At 38.4% G+C, this 22,914-nt stretch overlaps 1 protein-coding gene across 1 annotated transcript in view; it reads right to left on the bottom strand.

Annotated features, from left to right (window-relative positions):
- Cntnap2 (contactin associated protein 2) overlaps positions 1-22,914 on the bottom strand; it is a 1,662,736-nt gene that overhangs the window by 216,092 nt on the left and 1,423,730 nt on the right. Inside the window, exon 18 of the mRNA XM_052172851.1 lies at positions 9,020-9,256. Coding sequence (XP_052028811.1) covers positions 9,020-9,256 — 237 coding nt within the window. The remainder of the gene's footprint in view (positions 1-9,019; positions 9,257-22,914) is intronic.

The raw sequence follows: 22,914 nt of genomic DNA, 5'->3' as shown, positions 1-22,914 counted from the left end.
TATGACAAGAATCTCAGGTCTCTGAAGAAGGAAATCGAAGAAGACCTCAGAAAATGGAAAAATCTGCCATGCTCGTGGATTGGCAGGATTAATATATTTAAAATGGCCATCTTGCCAAAATCGATCTACAGATTCAACACAATCCCCATCAAAATCCCAACTCAGTTCTTCACAGAGTTAGGAAAAGCAATTCTCAAATTCATCTGGAATAACAAAAAACCCAGGATATCTAAAACTATTCTCAACAGTAAAAGAACTTCTGGGGGAATCAGTATCCCAGACCTCAAGCAATACTACAGAGCAATAGTATTAAAAACTGCATGGCATTGGTACAGTGACAGGCAAGTGGACCAATGGAATGGGATTGAAGACCCAGAAATGAACCCACACACCTATGGTCACTTGATCTTCAACAAAGGAGCTGAAACCATCCAGTGGAAAAAAGATAGCCTTTTCAACAAATGGTGCTGGTTCAACTCATGGTCAGCATGCAGAAGAATGCGAATTGATCCATTCTTAACTCCTTGTACTAAGCTCAACTCCAAGTGGTTCAAGGACCTCCACATAAAAAACCAGATACACTGAAACTAATAGAAAAGAATCTTGGAAAGACCCTTGAGGACATGAGCACAGGGGAAAAGTTCCTGAACAGAACACCAATAGTTTACGCTCTAAGATCAAGAATTAACAAATGGGACCTCATAAAATCACAAAGTTTCTGTAAGGCAAAGGACACTGTCAAAAGGACAAAATGGTAACCAACAAATTGGGAAAAGATCTTCACCAACCCTACATCCTACAGAGGGCTAATATCCAATATATACAAAGAACTCAAGAAGTTAGACTCCAGAGAACCAAATAATCCTATTTAAAAATGGGTACACAGCTAAACATAGAATTTTCACCTGAAGAATTTCAAATGGCTGAGAAGCACCTTAAGAAATGTTCATCCAGGAAAGGGGAAATCATTTGGAATGTAAACAAAGAATATAGAAAATAAAAATATTAAAAAAAGAAATGTTCAGCATCATATGTCATTAGGGAAATGCAAATTAAAACAACCCTGAGATTTCACCTCACACCAATCAGAATGGCTAAGATTGAAAACTCAGGAGACAGCAGGTGTTGGCGAGGATACAGAGAAAGAGGAACACTCCTCCACTGCTGGGGGGATTGCAAGCTGGTACAAGCACTCTGGAAATCAGTTTGGCTGTTCCTAAGAAAACTGAGCAGGACACTTCCGGAGGACCCTGCTATACCACTCCTGGGTATATACCCAGAGGATTACTTGACATGCAATAAGGACACATCCTCCACTATGCCCATGGCAGCCTTATTTATAATAGCTAGAAGCTGGAAAGAACCCAGATGTCCCTCAGTGGAGGAATGGATACAGAAAACGTGGTATATTTACACAATGGAATACTACTCAGCAATTAAAAACAATGAATTCATGAAATTCTTAGGCAAATGGTTGGAACTAGAAAATATCATACTAAGTGAGGTAACTTATTCACAAAAGAACACACATGGAACACAGTCACTGATAAGTGGATATTAGCCTAGAAGCTAAGAATACCCAAGACACAACTCACATATCAAATCATTTCCAAGAAGGAAGAAGAGGACCCTGGTCCTGGAAAGGCTTGATGCAGCATTTTAGGGGATTACCAGGACAGAGAAGTGGGAGGGGGGTTGACTGGAGGACAGGTGGATGGAAGAGGGCTTATGGGACTTATGGGAAGGGGGGAACCAGGAAAGGGAAAAATCATTTGGAATATAAACAAAGAATATAGAAAATAAAAAAAAACAGTAAAAAAAAGATGATTTGAGAAGTCAAAAAACAAAAACAAAAACAAAAAACAAACAAACAAACAAAAAAAGAACATCGGATTCAAAGCCAGACCTAATTCCATCATCCATTTCTAAGTAGAGAGAGCTGTACTGGCCATTAATGATAGATACAGATCCTAAAATCTTAGTCAGTGTCACAGAACTCAAGAGGGAGAGGAGAAGTGCTCATCCACAGTGCAGAGGTTGCACATTTGTGTCGCCTTAAACAATGGAAACACTGATGACTGAGCTGCCCGCCGTCACTCAGCAGTCTCATGACTATGAGCCTTCAGAATTGACCCTATCTAAGCAACAAGCAAGTGAAAGCTTGAGAATAACATAGAGTCTCTAAAATTAGAAAATGTTTTAAAAATCCCCTACCTCTGCCAATGGCTTGTTGACTTTGGCTAAGCAAAGGGATCATTAGGAAGTGTTTTTCACTGTCAGAGAGATATAGGTCTCACATGTGTTGCTATAATGCACTACAGGATGTTTTGATTTTGAATAAACCATTAAAATTTTCTGAGAATGTCATAATGGTCAGACTAAATGACACAAGCAAAGCTTCCACGCACATTAGAAGTTTACTATGTTTTGCATATATCTTTGGAAACTCGATCTTCACTGAAAATGTGTTGACAAATAGGATGGGGGAGATGACTATGTCTTCAGGGTTCTGCCTTCCTGAATGGATTAATGCAGAGAGGGTGGAAATGAGTTAGTTATCTTGAGATAGGATTTAGATGAAAAGGTTGATCTTGGCTTTCTTTATACTCTTGGGATTGAACAATTTCTTTCTATTTTTCTTCCTACCATGACTTACATCATGAAGATGCCCATCAGATGTGGGTCACTTGATCTTGGACTTTCCAGCTTCTAAAACAATGAATCAAATTATTGCGTGTAATTATTAATAAAACAATCCACACTAACCCTGGCTCACCATCGCTATTCCCATATGGTGGTCTGCCCAACTTCTCGTGGTTTGCCCACTCATTGGTTCACCTGATCATATTCTCAGTCATCTTCCCCTTGAGGCTAGCTGTCACAAATCCCTGTAACCCAGTAAAATCAAAACTCTAGAGGTTTGTAATTTATTAGTCAGATTTATAACAGTAAATTCTCAACCCACAAAATGCCCGCCCAATGAACCCAGAACAATTGATATTGATACAAGCTGCCCACCTCGAATGGGTAAACTACCCTATATAATTCTATTGCCCTTCTATGATATTCATAGCTACCTGTGGCTATTTCAAGCCACAAAGATTTAATTCATCCTCTTCCCCCATCTTGTCTCCTCATCCCTTATGCTTTCTCTGTCTCTGTCCCCACTCTAAAACTCTCAGCCCACCTTCCTTTTCCACTGCCCAATCCCAGGCTCTAGCCTCATCTTTTGCCTGCCCTCACCTGTGTCTAGACAGCAATCCACATCAAATGAATTTCTTTCTTTTTTAAAATGCCCAGTCTGGGATGTTCCAGTATAGCAGTGCACATAGACTACTGACATTCTTTAACTGCTAGTTAAATAAGTTTATATATATATATATATATATATATATATATATATATATATATATATATATATATATATATATTAAATAGTTAAATAACACTTATTTTTCAAGACTCTAGAGAAGAATTCTTCCTTGCGTCTTCCAGACTCTGGTGTATGCCAGAAGCTGTAGCTTTGGACCATCACTTCAACCTCTAGCTCTTTTATCCATGTTGCAGTATGTCTCCAAGTCTTCCCCTCTTCCTACAAGGACTGTCATTTAGAATTTAGACTCTTTCCTAGTCAGTTACATTAACCTTGAGCTGTGACTGCCAACAAGGAATACTCTACGATTCCAGGTGAAGATGAATTTGGGGCTCCCATTAAATTCCAAAAATCTATTAATTCCATTTTCTGAAATCACACAGAAGACACATAGAGATTATATATATCAAACTATGTTGCATATTTATGATTTCTGTTAAGAATGGCTTTAGTAGCCATAATATATTTGTGTGTTTGGGGTTTGACTTCCCAAGAAAGAATAGGCTCAATTAGAAAAAAAACCCAAACTCTATCTTTGCCACAGTTAAGTAACTATTCATTTGGTTCCCAATGAAGGTTGAAGATATCATTCTCACAGATACATTTGATTTGAAAACTGGTATGACTTCTGATTCTGGGAGTATCTAGGCCTTAGTTAATGAATTCTTTTTTTTTTTTTTCAGATCTCATCTCAAACCTATCAAGTGTTTACGATTCTTTTTTTCAGCTCAAACAGAGGGCTACACTTTAAACATTTCTTTTTTTTTGCTTTTTTTTGTTTTTATAAATTTTATTCGATGTATTTTTTATTTACATTTCAAATGATTTCCCCTTTTCTGGTTCCCCACTCCCCGAAAGTCACATAAGCCCCCTTCCCTCCCTCTGTTCTCCCACCCATCCCTTTCCACTTCCCTGTCCTGGTTTTGTCTTATACTGCTACACTGGGTCTTTCCAGAACTAGGGGCCACTCCTCCATTCTTCTTGTACCTCATTTGAAGTATGGACTATGTTTTGCATATTCCAGTTTTCCAAGCTAATATCCACTTATTAGTGAGTGCATACCATGATTGATCTTTTGAGACTGGGTTACCTCACTTAGTATGATGTTCTCCAGCTCCATCCATTTGCCTAAGAATTTCATGAATTCATTGTTTCTAATGGCTGAATAGTCCATTGTGTATATATATATATATACCACATTTTTTGCATCCATTCTTCTGTTGAGGGATAATGGTCATTTTGCCAAAAGCAATATACAGATTCAACGCAATACCCATCAAAATCCCAACTCAATTCTTCATAGAGTTAGAAAGAGCAATTCTCAAATTCATCTGGAATAACAAAAAACCCAGGATGGCTAAAATTATTCTCAACAACAAAAGAAATTCTGTGGGAATCAGTATCCCTGACCTCAAGCAATATTACCGAGCAATAGTTTTAAAACTGCATGGTATTGGTACAGTGACAGGCAGGCGGATCAATGGAACAGGATTGAAGATCCAGAAATGAACCCATACACCTATGGCCACTTGATCCTGGACAAAGGGGCTGAGAACATCCAATGGAAAAAAGATAGCCTTTTCAACAAATGGTGCTGGTTCAACTGGAGGTCAGCATGCAGAAGAATGGGAATTGATCCATCCTTGTCTCCTCGTACTAAGTTCAACTCCAAATGGATCAAGGACCTCCATATAAAGCCAGACACTCTGAAGCTAATAGAAAAGAAACTGGGGAAGACCCTTGAGGACATCGGCACAGGGGGAAAGTTCCTGAACAGAACACCAATAGCTTATGCTCTAAGATCAAGAATTGACAAATGGGACCTCATAAAATTACAAAGTTTCTGTAAAGCAAAGGACACCATTAAAAGGACAAATCGGCAACCAACAAATTGGGAAAAGATCTTTACCAACCCTACATCAGATAGAGGGCTAATATCCAATATATACAAAGAACTCAAGAAGTTAGACCCCAGAAAACCAAATAACCCTATTTAAAATGGGGTACAGAGTTAAAGAATTCTCACCTGAAGAACTTCGGATGGCAGAGAGACATTTTAAAAAATGCTCAACTTCACTACTCATCAGGGAAATGCAAATCAAAACAACCCTGAGATTTCACCTTACACCAGTCAGAATGGCTAAGATTAAAAACTCAGGAGACAGAAGATGTTGGCGAGGATGTGGAGAAAGAGGAATACTCCTCCACTGCTGGTGGGGTTGCAAATTAGTACAACCACTCTGGAAATCAGTCTGGCAGTCCCTCAGAAAACTGGGCACATCACTTCCAGAAGATCCTGCTATACCACTCCTGGGCATATACCCAGAGGATTCCCCAGCATGTAATAAGAATACATGTTCCACTATGTTCATAGCAGCCCTATTTATAATAGCCAGAACCTGGAAAGTTAATGGATTCTTAAAGAGTTTTTCTGAGTAATGGACCTGCCTCATCTGAGTGAAATGGATGCTGGCTGGTGAATACCTTGAGACATTGGGAAAGCCATAGTTTTCTAAAGACAGATGATGTGATAGATTGTGTGGTCTGTGTGAAATCTGCTCCCAGAGTGCCCCCTGTTTAAGATGCATAAATGCCAGAGAGAACTAAATGATAATTCTTTGGATGTTCATTGAACAGCAGGCTGTTTTAAATGCATTGAGAGATGGATTTTCAAGAGTAACTTAATTATCATCAATTTTCACTCAACATGAAACTCATTCATTCCAGATAACATGACTAGATTATACAATAATTTCTAGTTAATCAGTAGACATTTTCTCATCAGAGACAGCTACTTCTTAAAATATTCCCACTAAGAGTTCTTCCTTCTACTTCTTTTCCCAAGAAGAAAAATAATGAAATCATAAATAACATATCATTGAGTGAAGAATATAAAATATAATAAGTAAGCAAAAGCAAGTTTTAAAAGGTTCACTCTTGTCCTCTTTCTGCAAAACAAAAAAAATCCAACACCCACAGTTATCTTTTGTTATGTCTGCTTAGTTTGCTTTACAATGTGTGTATAGATGTGTGTTCAAAATGTTTTTTTTTGTCATTTATTTATGTATATGTCTCTGTGAGAGAATGTGCACATGAGGGCAGGTTCTTGCAGAGGCCAGAAGAGGGCACTGGAACACCTGGATCTGGGATTGCAGGTTGTCAGCTGCCTGATATGGATATTGATAATTGAATGTGAGTTTTTTTTCCCCCAAGAGCAGCAAGTCCTCTTCACTGCTGACCTGTCTTCTTCAGTTCCTACTCGTGCATTTTTGAAACAGAAACAGGTAACTGGGTTTCATATGCTGTGTTGAGACCAGCTGCATTAACTTAGAAAATATTGGGCATTTTCTACATCTAAAGCATGGAAGGATTACTTCAGAAGTACCTTAATTGAGGCTACCATTTTTCTAATGTGTTTAGTTGTAGTATCAGTGGGAGGGTGGTCACAGGGACTGCTGTACAGGTATGAGGCTCCCAGGGTGTTGAGTCCTGAGAAGACAGATGGAGAGCTAGAATGGAGGTTCACCAAGAAGACAGTCATTGACACAAGATGAGGCTTGCTGAGTACATAAATTGGTGTGGCTGCATCTTCTGTCTAAACTAGTATTACTGTCACCTTAACCAAGGCAAGGAGGAACTTATCTCCCAGAAGGATGCTCACAAATGCTTTTCAAATATACTTACAGTTTTCAATTAAAATTTTGTTGTTAAAACCATTGAGCAAAATGTAAATTCATCATAGTAAGCTGCCAGTAGGAGAATATTTAGATGTCTTTTTTTGTTCAAAGCCTTTGAGATAATGCCAAAGGAAATATATAGCCTGTATTTACCTTTATCTCTTATGCTGGCTAAAGGGAAAGGGAGATGCCCCTTATTGAACATTGCCTATTAACCCCCAGAGGTTTGGTGTGAACTGCTGTGTTTAACTTAACTCTCCAGTAAGAAGGGGAACATGATTTGCTTTAAATTGTTACTTACATAGTGCAATGTCTCAGGCATTAGCACTTACTTGATTGCATTCAGACATTACGTTGGCAAAGGAATGGACTGCACTAAATTAGCATCAAGCACAATGAATGGTAATTGCAAGACTGTCATTTCTACAAGTGCAAAATTGATGTGTTCTGCAAGCCTATTCCATTGTATGCCACAGGAAAATCACAGAAGCATGTTGTTCTGAGCAGACAAAACGCAATGTAATGGCCCTGTTAATGTGTCTTGGTATTTTTCAGCAATGGTGTTCCTTTCCACCTTTGTTCTTGTCTCGAGTTCATTCTTCAAATCCTGTCTGATCTAATTTGTATGCTCATATTCTAGTCCTGCCAGACAGTAGCCTGGATGTACAGGCAAACATTGTGGAACAATTTCTTCTGTGTGTAGCATCTTATGTGAATAATGCCAGCATAAACAGCCCTCCATGTATTCATGAAATTATGAATGAGTACTTATGTAAAGCTTCTTAGAGACACAGAAACAGCTTACAGCAAACTTTCTCCAAATGCTATACATTCATTTAGAAAGAGAAGAATGATTTACAGGCTTTTGTGGCTTAGGAGAAGTGCCAGCTGCCGTTCTTTGTACTCTTCCTGTTTACATATGGGAAATTAAGCTTTACCAGTTGAGTGAATTTCTTTCAGTCACATGTGATCACAGAGTATATCTCAGTCAGTGAAAACATGTTGTCTTAGTTAGGGTTTTATTGCTGTGAAGTGACACCATGACCACAGTAGTCCTTATAAAGAAAACATTTAATTGAGGTTGGCTTATAGGTTTTAAATGTTTAGTCCATTATTATAACGGGAAGCTTGGCATTAGGCAGGTAGATATGGTGCTACAGAAGGAGCTGAGGGTTCTACATCTGGATCCAGGGGCAGCTGGAAACTGCCACACTAGGGCTAGCTTGAGAATATGTGACCTCAAAGCCCATCTTCTCAGTGACACATTTCCTTCAACAATGCCACACTTACTTCATTAAGAACACACCTAATAGTGCCACTTCCTGTGACCAAGTATTCAAACATGAGTCTATGGAGCCATTCCTATTGAAACCTCCACACATGTATATGCATTGGGTTCTTGTATTTTTATTGTCCATGTGGAATTTACTACAAATTCAAGGGCTCATTAAAGACTAGACTAATACTGTATTAAATGATGCTCTGGGTTGACCAATCATATTTCAGTATCTTTGGAGGTTGAGGTAGGGTGATGTAGGTTGAGAACCACTCATAAAAGTGTTTTGAATAAGAATAATAAAGATAATAACAATAGCAACGATCTGAGCAGAGACAATCTCAAGCTTTAGCAGCTGGTGGGGCGGGGCACACATGTATCAGCGGGCTGTGTTTGACCATCCATACTGATGAGGGATGGTTAATACCGAGTTCCCTTTACAGTTCCTGTACTTTGTCAATCATCATTACAACGTGATGAGACTCTTTATATTGTAATGTTTCAGCCAGTGGGATCAGGGGAATTTCCCAGGTTCAGATCTCTTACCTTAATAAACAACAAAGGTAAGGTGGAAGAGGAATTCACCTTTCCCTTAGAAACAAGCACAACCATTTGCATCTGAAGAAAAACTAGATAGATGATTTAGTCTTAGAAAGAAATATAAAGATTGGACTGAAGTTGTGTCTACCATACCTTTGTTGCAGAATGTCCCATCATAGGCTGTGGTAGAGCAGTCGCAGGAGTAGCCATGGTATTTTTCGATGCATTTGCCTCCATTTTCACAGTTAGCCCCATAGCTGGTGCAGTGGCCTGAGCATCCAGATTTGAACCCAGATGTGACCTTTGCCCTTTCTTCTAAGTCCAGTGTCACTCCATTCATCCTCAAGGAGCGGATGCAGCCCAGGAAGCCCTGCTGGCCCCCAGCACCACCTGGGGATGACAGAAAGCACAGTTCAGATGGGTTCTTTGAACAGAGTTCAAAGGGCTTCTGCAGCTGCCTTTTCTCATAGCCTGGTTGGGAAATTGCAGCAGGAGAGAGTTGATAAGTACAACTAGTTTTTTTCCCTTTTGAGTTGGTCCTGTCTAAACAGAAAGAGTTGAAGTTTTTCCCTTAGGCTGTAGTGTCTAATTAAAAGAGGCTGTCTTCTGAGAAGAAAAAAACTTGCCACCAAAACAAAATGTTTGTAGATATGTAAAAATGTATAATCTGGATTCTAATGGAAAAGAGGCTTACAGAAATCTTTATTTGTTCTTTAATCTCAGAGTGTTCAGCTCTATAGCATTATCTGCTGAACTATAATGGCAGAGAGACACGAATACATTAGCATAGTTAAGTAAGTCAATTAGTCAGGAGGCATAAATGCATTTGAAATGTCATTGTATTTGGTGATTCTTGTCTCATGAAATGTTTTGCTTTGAAGTTCACATTAAGGTACTCAGGACATCTTGGCTAGAAGTATGAATTAACAACATAGAAATCAAGCATGTTACAGTTATTAATATTTGAGGTTGGATTTCATTGCTTTTCTAAATGTCACTTCAAAACATAGCTGTGAAATGCTGTTTACAGGATAATATACACACAACCAACACACACACAACACACACACACACACACACACACACACACACACACACACACACACACCAGGCTAATGAGTAATATTTGAGCAGCATCTTGGCCCTTTTTAGCTATCATTGATTTTTTCTTTAGCTCATAGACAAAATGATGGATTTTATTATGACGCCTACACATGTATCATTGTATGTTGTTCAGAGTCACTCCCCACAACCCTCCCTCATCCATCCCTATCACTTGTCCCCTTTCCTTCAACAATAAAGTTCCCTTTCTGTTCTCTGTTTTTATGTCATAGTAATGTATGTGCTGTCATCATGAACATCCAGCAGCTGTGGATACCTGCATTAAGATATGCATAGAATTGAGCCCCTCAGCATTCTAACATGGATGGGGAAGAAGCTCTTAAGGTCCTACCCTTCCCGGACCAGCTACTGGTCGTTATTTTTGTTGGAAGAGGAAGTATCATTTCTTCCAGTAGTGTATCCATTGGTAAGTTGCCAATGTCTTCAGTAAATGACTCCTAACCCATACTCATGCAAGTAATCCTAATTAAACTCAGCAGGGCAAGAGAAGACATGAAAGGATAAGAAGGACTAGTTGAGATGAAAAAAGGGAATGGATGAGGGATAAGAGAGGGTAAATATGATCATGGTACATTTATATTGTATGAAATATGAGGTAGCTTATGCTCTGAGATCAAGAATTGACAAATGGGACCTCATAAAACTACAAAGTTTCTGTAAGGCGAAGGACATTGTCAAAAGGACAAAATGGCAACCAACAAATTGGGAAAAGATCTTTACCAACACTACATCCGACAGAAGGCTTATATCCAAGATATACAAAGAACTCAAGAAGTTAGACTTCAGAGAGCCAAATAACCCCCTTAAAAATGGGGTACAGAGCTAAACAAAGAATTTTCACCTGAGGAATATCAAATGCCTGAGAAGCACCTAAAGAAATGTTCAACATCCTCAGTCATCAGGGAAATGGAAATCAAAACAACTCTGAGATTTCATTTTACACCAGTCAGAATGGCTAAGATTAAAAACTCAGGAGAAAACAGGTGCTGGTGAGGATGTGGAGAAAGAGGAACACTCCTCCACTGTTGGTGGCGTTGCAAGCTGATACAACCCACTCTGGAAATCAGTCTGGGGTTAGTGGGGTTGCAGGCTGGTACTACCACTCTGGAAATCAGTCTGGCGGTTCCTCAGAAAACTGGGAATGATACTTCTGGAGGACCCTGCTATATCACCCCTAGGTATTTACCCAGAGGATTCCCCAACATGTAATAAGGATACATGCTCCACTATGTTCATAGCAGCCCTATTTATAATAGCCAGAAGCTGGAAAGAAAGATGTCCCTCAACAGAGGAATGGATACAGAAAATGTAGTATATATACATGATGAAGTACTATTCAGCCATTAGAAACAATGAATTCATAAAATTTTTAGACAAATGGATGGAACTGGATAATATCATCCTAAGTGAGGTAACCCAGTCTCAAAAGAACACGCATGGTATGCACTCACTGATAAGTGGATATTAGCCTAGAAGCTTGGAATACCCAAGACACAATTCACATATCAAATGATGCCCAAGAAGAAGGAAGGAGTGGCCCCTGGTCCTGGAAAGGCTCAGTGTAGGGGAATACCAGAACAGGGAAGTGGGAAGGGGTGGATTGGAGAGCAGGGGGAGGGAAGAGAGCTTATGGGACTTTCGGGGAGGGGGGATCCAGGAAAGGGGAAATCATTTGAAATATAAATAAAGAATATATCGAATAAAAAATAAATTTAAAAATAAATAAAAGAGATGCATGTCACACAATGATGTTCATTTTGACTCTGGAGTTAGTTACAGAGTAGAACTGAGGTTTACAAGCATGAATATAATAAAGAGGTTTTATTACAAGAGGTTGTATTTACATACAAGGACCCATAACAACATTGTATCATAGGTAGATTTAACTGAATCTGCAATATCCTTCCATAGCTGTGATTTTCTTTAACAACTGATAAATTGGTTGCTATTATCTGTATCTTATAGCAGACTCATCTTTGGATATGAGTCCAAAATGGGTCATATGTAGAATTATGGGAAGGCATATCTGATGATGGTTTTAAAAAGAAAATAATTATTACTAAAACCAAAACCAAGTTAGGCTTTTGCTGTAATTTTGGTTTTGTGTATTTTTATTATTAATTTAATTTAATTTTTCATTCTTTGGATAATTTCAAATGTGGGTTCCATATTTGCATCATTTCCACTCCTCCCTCAAGTTAGAGTCTAATCAACTGCTATGCACCTTTTATTCCAGTAAATGTCATTCACCTGATCCTCGCCATAACCTGCAAATGAAAGCATTATCACTAGTATTCCCATTGTACAGGTAATGACGATTGAGGGCTCAAGAAGGTGAAAACTTTCTTCAAGGACTTTGAGCTCCCAAACAAAAAAGGTATGTCAGATTTGTCTTATTCCTCAGCCTATGTCTGGTTTCATGGGCTAGTGATAATCATCTAATACAGAGACAAAGCATTTGACTAGGTACCACACATTTATAGGACATATATCTAAATACTTTAAAAATGAAGCAATCTATATTCTGGGTGCAGATTTTAATACATATGACTCTATATTGCATAAAATGATACTATTACATATGGCAGGATATATTATATATGACCTGATATATTATGATATAAATACGAATATATATTACTATGACATAAAAACAGAGAACAGAAAGGGAACTTTATTATTATTGAATGAAAGGGGACAAGTGATGGGGATGGATGAGGGAGGGTTGTGGGGAGAGACTCTGAACAACGTACAATGATACATGTGTAGGTGTCATAGTAAAATCTATCATTTTGTCTATGAGCTAAAGAAAAAGTCAATGATAGCCAAAAAGGGCCAAGATGGCTGCTCAAATATTACTCATTAGCGTGGTGTGTGTGTGTGTGTGTGTGTGTGTGTGTGTGTGTGTGTCTGTCTGTCTGTCTAAAACAGTGAAACATCTCCGTCACTAGGCTGAGTGCAGGAGAGCACCCTTGACAATGCATGCCAGCTTCATCTGTAAGTCAAGGACAGAGGAAGTTTGAATTTTCTCTCTCCAATCTGAGACATCTGTTTTCACTGCCCTCAGAAATGGCATTTCTTATTCTTGGACTCTGGAGCTTGTAGTGAATTATATTGCCAATTTTCTTGTTTCTCTAACTTCCACATAGCAGGCTGCTACATTTCTTAGTTTAATAACCTCTCAAGTCAATTCCTTAATAAAACTCCCAATAAGTTAAAAAAAAAAGTGGGAGGTTGTGGAGATGGTAAAGTGATTGCTGCCTAAGAACCCAAGTTCAGATCCTTGGCATCCTTTTAAGAGCCAGGCATGGCAGCATTGTGTGTAACAACCAGTGCTGTGCTAGGGGAGACAGGTGGATGTCTAGGGATCACCAGTCAGCTGGTCTGTTCAAAATGCTGAGCTCCAGGTTCTGCAAAAGACCCTATCTTAAATGCAAGGTCAGAAGAAAGAGGAAGATAAGAAATGTCAACTTTTGGTCTCCACAAGTACATGCATCAGTGCATGTGTGCCTGCGCGCGCACACACACACACACACACACACACACACACACACACACACACACACACAAACACAAACACTATATGAACAAAACAAACATGCACATAGACACAAATGGAAAGATCAATCGGGCTTTATTGTTTAGATGAAATTATCCAGGTAGAGATGCAGTCAAATAACTTGCCTGTCATCCTGGCCAAAAGTGCGTGGCTGTACTTCATTCCTAGGGTAGGACTAGAGAACCAAAGACTCCATCTTGGGATGGATCAGAATCTGCTTGTGCCCACACATCCTCACTAGTGAAGTGGCAAATGAATCCTTTTACTGCCTTTTTGAGCCCAAGCCTTACAGTGCTTTCCTTGGGTCATATATTGATTTGAATAAGCACTCTCCAAAGTAGCATCTTGTTTTTATAAAATATTTGAATAAAGGATGAATTGAAGAGAGTCCACTGCCCTTTTGGATCAAAGCTATGCAATAGTAAATAGCAAACCAAGTTATTAAACACAACTACTTTGAAAGATTTCCCATCCCGCCATCTGCTAGTCAGCACAGCCTCACACCTCTGTGCTGGAGAGAATTAGAGCCTCTGTCTGATTTGGAAGTAATTCAACCCATTAGTCACCCTTTGTGTGTTAGAATTTCAACTTGGCTCCTACCACTTTTCCTGCTCTGGTTTTTGTTCTTGCAGTGAGGGATTTTCCAAAGGCCCTTTTATTACATAAGTGCATAGCTATTTGAATTTTTACCACCAGTCAATTAAGACAATTAAATCCTGTCAGAAACACGCTGAAAAAAAAAAAAAAAAAGAGTGTCCTAAGTGTTCCTCTCTCATATTTGCTTAGTTATTAATGGAGTAGTTATAGGTTGTTTAAGTCATCTGTCAGTCTGTCTGTCTGTCTATCTATCTATCTATCTATCTATCTATCTGTCTGTCTGTCTGTCTGTCTGTCTATCTGTCTGTCTATCCATCCATCTATTGATAAGCAGAACTAAGCCTGGTCTCCACTCAGACATAACTATTTTTAGGAGACAACCTTAAGCACTTAAAAATATTTTTAACCTTTATTTTTATTTTATGTGTATGGTGTTTTGCCAGCATCTATGCTTTTGTATCACCTGACTGCAGTGTCATGGAGGCCAGAAGATGTCACTGGATCTGGGGAACTGGAGTTACAGATAGTTCTAAACCGCCATGTGGGTGCTGCAAATTGAATTCAGCTCCTCTGGAAGAGCAGCCAGTGGTCTTAACCACTGAATACAACCTCCCTAGCCCCTTCCCCACTTTTATCTGTGAACACACAGGAGTGTTAAAAAGAAAAGACATGAAGAAACCATAAAAGGCATTGCCCCCCAAATTTGCCTTCTCTACTCATGACATATTTTCCCTAACAATGCAACTTAGACAGAACATATTGTATAATATTTCACAACACAACTTTGGAGGGAAGCTGTCACTCCTTCTGCTATTCCATTGCCACTGGAACTTTAATTTTATAGGCTATTCTAATAATATAAAGTTTGTAAACAGCTCAGCATAGTTGCCCAGTTCTTCCTCAGATTTAACAATTGTGCTCTCTGTCTCTGTCTCTGTCTCTGTCTCTGTCTCTGTCTCTCTCTCTCTCTCTCTCTCTCTCTCTCTGTGTGTATGTGTGTGTGTGTGTGTGTGTGTGTGTGTGCATGCTAGTGTGCACACACAATATATGTGCAGGGGCTGATGCATGAATAGAGACTAAAATTCTCTTCCTCAGTTGCTTTTTATTTTATTTTTGAGATAGGGTCTCTTTGCACCTGGAGTTCACCAGTTGGCTAAACTGATGGCCAGTAAGCGCTATCTCCAATGTCTCACACTGGGATTACAGGTACATGCTCCCAAGCATAGCTTTTCCCAATGGGTGCTAGGGTTCCAAACCTAAGTCCTGATGCTCATGTAGCAAGTACATTACTGCTAGTATATTTGAAAGTCTCTTAAGGACAATGAACCATTTTATATTGTATCAAAATAGAATGAAATGCATACTTGCTTCACATAATCCTGATATGTGATGCATCAGTTCAACTAAATGGGAGAAAATTTATTGTTTTAATTATTAAAATGATTTTTTGTATTGTTCTTTTCTTAATTTTAAACTGTTACTTCATTGTTTTGCTTTTGGAAGTAGATAGGAGATGGCATGTTTTTATTGATTGATAATAACAGTTTGAGTTTTGTCACATTGCTGTGAACTTTGTACTCATTTCCTCTAGTTTATACAATCTAAATTGTATATTGTACTTTATTTGCCTGTAAAAGTTTTGAATGGTTGTGAAGTAACACCGACCTACTTATTTCTATGATTTCTGCTTTTGGTATAAGATTTATAAAGACTTTTGGCAACATACTTTGATTACTTAATTATACATATTATATAAACATATGTATTATATATAAACATATGTGTTATATATATGTATTATATAAACATATGTATATATATAACATATATATGCCCTTGTAGCGCATATATATATATATATATATATATATATATATATATATATATATATATATATATATATGTAAAACACCTTTGAAAATTTATTTCTCTTAGCACTTTAATCCATACTTCCCCTCTTTGCCCTTTGCTCTCTTCCTTCTGCCCCCATCTCTTTTTCCACTTTGTAGAGTACTATGGATTAAATCCAGATGACATGCCAGGCAAACACTCTGAGCCATATCACAAGCCCTGTGGCCATAATATGTCAGTATAGGGTAATTTACATTTATTCACTCATTGAACTAAGTTTGAGAAAATTCCCTCTTAATTTATAAATCAGGTGAGTGAAGTGCCATTTCTGTCTGCACTAAGTTAAGCTCATTTCTTTCCTAGGTGGCCTCCTGATTTATTTAAATGGATCAGTGAGCTAGAAAGTACATTTCCTGATCTACTTGATATGAAGAAAAATCTTTTATCCTGAACATGGTCATTATATATTATGCAAAAGTTGTTAATGCACCAGAACCAGTAGAAGTTGAGTTTAATTTACTGCTTTGTAGAAATCTTTCTTGGTGGCAAATGTCATAAGTTTAAATTATAGGTCTTCAACTGAAAATGCTACTTAACCTTTGTTTAATTAGAAAATCAACACATTGTCATTGGGAAGAGCCCCCTGCCACGCCAGGCCTTCATGCACATTAGTCAGACCTGTGATAATTATCCAAGGTGAGATGTGGGTTTAATTTGTATATCATTTTTCATCTGAAATGCTATGCAAGTATTGCAATTAAAGATTAATTATGAAAGTGTTGCAACTACTCATAATGAGTAATACAACCGTCAAATGAAAAGAACATTTTGGGAAAATAATCAACTGTTCTATTTAAAATAATGTTGGAAATGATTGAGAGGAATTATAAAGAACACATCATCTTCAAACCTAGGGCTTAACAGTATCTAAAGGGGTAAGTCTGACCTCAGAATATTCATGATATTAAAAAATCATATTAGATGTTGTACACTTGGACCAGTCCCTTTGGAAGTGTGTATGAGTGTGTGTGTATGTGTGTGTGTTTAATGTGTGTATTTTATTACGGTGAAAAGGTCTCTGCCCTTGTAGCATGGAGAAATTTAACAGGAAACTCAATATATAAATCACGTTAGAAGGTGGCGACCACTATGGGAAAAAGAGTCAAGCAGGGTTAAATGGGATGTGGAGTTAGAGAAGGATCAATCTTAAGCAGAGCAGTTAAAATGGAGCACTGAGAAGGGTCAGAAACAGAATAGAAACCTTTCCATGGAGAGAGGCTCCATGACAGGGTTATGGGATGTTCCCCTGCAGGGTCGTGGGCAGGAGGGAAGGAGAAGGGAGAAATGGAGGCAGCACAGGATGCTCAGAGGAGTGAAACCATGGATAATTTTGTAGATTTTGTAAGTAAAGTACAAAGAAAAGCATTTCTAGAATGACTCATAAGGACATTCCTCTTTTAAAGGATTTTTATGCATATAAGTGATTTGCTTGCATGTATGAAGGTAAGCCAAGTATATGCTGTGTTCAGACTAAAGGGTGTCAGATCTCATGGAATTAAAGTACAACAGTTGTGAATCCTCTGCAAGATCCACAAGTACTCTTAAGCTGTTTTTCTAAGCCCTAGACTGTTTTTGCCCACAGGTTATACTGATGGAATTACAAATAGACACATACCACACTGATGTTGGGCACAGTTTGACATGGGTAGGTAAACAAACAACAATAAGGAAGCATGAACTGATTGTTGCTGCAGATGATTGACTGTGTAGTCTCTCCAAGTTCTCCTTAGGTCTTAGTCTTTTGACATGCAACATCAGTACAACAACATGCACCCTGAAGGGGAATGTTAATAATAGGTTATATATTCTATACTTTGGGCCGAAGCCCAACTAATGGCAGATATTATGATTGCTAATAATGTTGAATATAATCAAAATTCCATAGGATCATAGAGATGAAATCTTAGAATTGATGTAAAGACATGAATTTGAAACCAGGGAATGTGAACTGTTTTTTACATTCTTTAAGCTTTTGAAGCCTTAAACCTCAATATGAATTGGCTACTGGGGCCTTTGAAGAAGGGTCAAGGCTAGACAAGGTCATAAGAATGAGAACATAATCCAACATAATTGATGTCTTTATTAAAGAGGGGACAGTTGTACTCACACATAAGAAAGGCTCCAATTAAGAAACATCAAGAAGATGGTGGTATCAAAGCCAAGTAGAGGCCTTGGAAGGAAACACTGATACCTTGGTTTGGTCTTCTAGACACTAGATGGTTAGAAATAAACTTTTGTAGGGCCAAGTCACCCAATCTATAATATTCTATTTTAGAAGCCCTAGCAGAAAGAAAACTAGCAAAGGGTTAATATTGAGCTCCCGATCCAGCTTGCCTGTGGGAATGACCTTGAAGGTGATCTTCAAACATCACTCGTTTTGTAGAAAGCCCAGGTTTAGGATGGGTATTATCTCTTTTTTAGGGGACGACATCTGAATTACAGAACCTGTGAGCTTGTAGGGAGCCTTTAACCTGTCCTGGAATGATATCAAGGAAATAGCTATTATTGATATGTCTGGATGGCCTACTCTGATCTTGCCCCTTGTGTGTGACAGCAATAACTGTTCCAAGTGTTGACAGTTAAGGGGCAAAGGCAGCTATGTACTTGGATAAGCTTCTCAGAGCTGCAGCTGCTGCAGCTGCTATGTCTCCTGTTTTTTATGTCTTATGTATTGATCAACTTGAGTCTCCCCCCACCACTACCATACCCCCCAAATTATGGTGTCAATGCAGGCATGAGAAATAAAATCCCAGTTTTCTGATTATTTCATAACCTCAGGATGGCTATAGTCATCAGTGGTGGAGGGAGTTAGGGGAAATTATCTCCATTTTTCAGTACAGAGCTGTATGATTGACAAGTGTTGATTAATGATGCCTCTGTCAGCTAGCTACTGAAAGCAATATGTGGAGAAAGCTTTTACATACCTAGAAACTAAGTTGTAGAGAGTTGTTTTTTCATGAGTGCCCATTCAGAAATTCAGTAGAATGGATTTCAAAGGTTCAGTATCACTGCATGGGTTTTCTTAAGTCCTCAGAATAAGGGATACACAGAGTATGTGACTTCGGATTACAAAACTAGCATTTAAAGTGCTGAAGGTATATGAATTGTCTAGTAGCAAAAAAGCAATCAGATTTGTCTAAGTTGTTGTGTGATGACAATGGGGCTCAGAGGTTCTAGGCACAAACATGAGAAAATATTGGCCATTTCAATCTATTTTAAGCTAATAGTAGCCATGTCAGATACTATCCCAGCTTCATGCATTCCCGTTGACAGAGAAAAGCTGAATCATGATCCCTCTTGTACAAGTGGGGAAACTGAGGTCAAAAGAATTTACCTACCCTTTCTCACCTATAGCCAGATTTATGGCTAGATGACCTGCCCTCTGTCCATGTCATATCTTCTGTTTGCACTTGGGTCACACGATGCTCTTCCTTCTTCTACACCTGACATGTTTCTAGGCACTGCTTTGCTTAGGTATGCAGAATGCTGACTGACAGTGCAGTTAGTACTAGAGACCCACTCAGCAGAACTCTCTGCCCAGCCACAGGAACAGTTGAAATTGACAGTGGAAATGCAATGCTCACAATTCAGAGCTAGAAAAATAGATATTAGAATCCATTTTTAGGTCAACATAAAGGTGTTTTGGTGATGTTACTACTGGCTCTATGATTTTAATTAAAAGCTGAATACTTATTGTGGGTATGAGATTTAGCTACTGTGTGCAGCTGATCTTTCTATATTTGGAAACTATCAATTTCAGAGGTCATTGCTCTGTACAATGCGATGTACAGAGGATCTACTTTTCTGAGTCCATCATACAATTCAGGATAGGAGAGGACAGAATCTTTCTACTTGGATCTAAATTCTCACGTATTAACATGTATTTTAGTAAACTCAATGTAAACTGAAACTGTATATTACTGCATATGTTGTGTGATCAGCTAGTGTGTTCTCATGTTTGACACAAAACAAACATCTTATTTTTTATGATCTTAATCTTTCTCATATCCTTTCTGCTGTCTGTTTCTCTTCATCTTTATTACCAATCTTTAAAGGCACTTGTTTAAAAATTATCACACACAGTCTCTTTCAATGCAGAGTGAAGAATCCCTAGTGTTGTTCAAGGTGACCACCATGATTTGCTTTGTGCTTTTTATTACCTCAAGAGAACAAACTTCACACACATCTTTGTGAGGATGAGTCCTGGGTCAAGGTTGCATTGAGGGAACTGAGAGGAACCATCCCAATTTTGATAACTAGTCTTCCTAGATACGTGGGTTCTTCATGGCTAAGAGAGTAGATGGAAAAGGATTTAAGAAATCCTTTTCCATAACAGAAAGAGCTGAGAGAACAGATTATTGTAAGATGTGGATTTCAAAGATAGTAAAGTCATAAAATGTTAAATTGTAAGAGATGTTAAGGAAAAATGAAACACAAGTAAAAAGCAATTAGATTTGGTCGGTTTTGAGACTGGTTCTTCAATGCCCTAATGAGATGTTTCATTATGAGATGAAGAAGTGGGTAGTGAGAAGATGGATTTAGCGTGTGTAAACATACCACTGATTTAAGAATAGATTGTAGCAGAAGATGATTTTCCCTTGCCTGTGTGTAAAGGAGGATTTGAATTTGGGGGATGGAGAGACACTTGGTGTGGAGACAGGAAAGGCTGGTGGAGGAGTAGAACACCAGGAGCCCCATGTCCTGAGGCAGAGGTTTTCTTTGTTCCCTCATTTTCTGGGAGGAATATGCTTTGAATCCAGAAATATGATTTTTCCTCTGAAGTGGACAGTAGTAGAAACATTTGTAAACCCTAAGGGCATTGACCCAAGCTCACAAAAATGTGGCAAAATCTTCAAGAACAGTAAGTACCACAAGGGAAGAGTTACATTCAACTTCCTATGTATTCTCAGAGGCACAACCAACAAGAGAGCAGAGATATAGATATTAAAATAATGGGCATTTGAACTATGGGTATTAGACACATGTTCATGGCATGATATACATAACAGAGTAGCAGCAATGTGAACAAAACATGAAGATGGTTTTGTCAAAACACCATCTGTGGCCTTACAGAATGCCTTATCCAATGTCATGTATTCCACACAACATTGCTTCTGACCAGGGAATTCAGTTCACAGCCAGAAAAATGCAACAGTGGGCCCACAATCATGGAATACATTGGTCTTACCATGTTCCTCACCATACTGAAGCAGCTAGTCTGATAGAGAGATGGAATGGCCTTTTGAAGACACAGTTATAGCATCATCTAGGTGGCAGCAGCCTGGAGGGCTGGGGCAAGTCTTTCAGAAGGTGGCATATGATTTGAGTCAGCTGCCAATATATGATAGATTTTCCCATAGACATGATTCATGGGCCCAGAAATAAAGGGGTAGAAAACCGAATAGTTTCACTCATTATCACCCCTAGTTACCCACTAGAAAAGTTTTTTTTTCTGAGCCAGAGCTTCTCTGTGTAGCCCTGGCTGTCCTGGAACTCACTCTGTAGTCCAGGCTGGCCTCAAACTCAGAAATCCGCCTGCCTCTGCTTCTGCTTCTCGAGTGCTGGGATTAAAGGTGTGCGCCACCACCGCCTGGCTAGAAAAGTTTTTGCTTCCTGTTTCTGGGACCTTAAGTTCTACTGGCATAGAAGTTTTGGTCCAGAGAGGGAAACACTTCTGTCAGGAGCCACAGCAAACATTCCATTTAACTGAAAGATCAGTTGTCTACTCGGGCCACTTCAAATTTTTTTCTAATTAAACCAACGGGCTAAGAAAGGAATAACAATGTTAGGAGGAATCATTGATATAGATTATCATTGTATTGATTCTCTACAATGGAGTTAAGAAAGAAAATGTCTGGAGTGCAGGAGATACTTTAAGGCACCTGTCTTTTGGTATTACTATGTCTGTGGTCAAAGTCAGTAGGAAACTACAACCTAATTCACTCAGGATGACAAAGGGTAAGACCCTTCAGGAATCTCCAGGAAAAGAGCCAAGACCTGCTGAGGTTCTTGCCAAGGGTAGAAGAAAGATAGAATAGGTAGTAGAGGAATTTAGTTATAATTTTCAGCTAAGGCCATGTGACAAGTTAGATAAATGAGGATTATAGTTGATGTGAGTGTTTCTGTTGTATTTTGTTGAGACTGCATTTGTACAGATACTTGAGTAATCTGTCCTCAATATATTTATCATATGATGTAACATCAAGAGAATGTCAATAGATATTATACTTAAGTTTGAGATACTAAAAGAATTTCCCTCATGGGCCATTACCACCTATTCTAAATTTACAATGCATTTGTAGTTGTATAAGGGATAGCCATATCATATTATATGATATATATATATATATATGTATGTATGTATGTATTTATTACATATAATATGTATATATTATATATAATATGACCTTGTTGAATATATAATGCATTTGTGATTTTATATGGGGTACTAGTAATAACTAAATAAAGTAAATGAACCTTCTGCACATGGTGACTATTAATGGAGTAGGGTCACTGCTGGATGTAGCCTCCAAGGCTGAGGAAGTTCTAGAGAGAAGAGTACAGCTAGGCAGAGTTGGATCAAAGATGGTCTTGACCAAGACAGGAGTAAGAGGGCTGCTGTGAAAAAAAATCAGACATTCCACAGAGGAAAACCTGCAGTTTATTTGCATTGTTGCTTTGCAGAAGGTTCATTTACTTTATTTAGTTATTACTAGTTTTCATATTTTCTTTAGCAATTTTGTTATTAGCACTAGTTTCTAGTCAAGACCTCATTTTTCATTCCCTACCTATGAGCAAGCCTGAAACCTATTTTCATAACTGGGGCAAAATATTTGCATCAGGGCCTCAGCCAATAGCT

Source organism: Apodemus sylvaticus, chromosome 2 (genome assembly GCF_947179515.1).
Source record: "Apodemus sylvaticus chromosome 2, mApoSyl1.1, whole genome shotgun sequence".
Classification (NCBI taxonomy): Eukaryota; Metazoa; Chordata; class Mammalia; order Rodentia; family Muridae; genus Apodemus; species Apodemus sylvaticus.
This window is presented reverse-complemented; position numbering and strand designations above follow the sequence as displayed.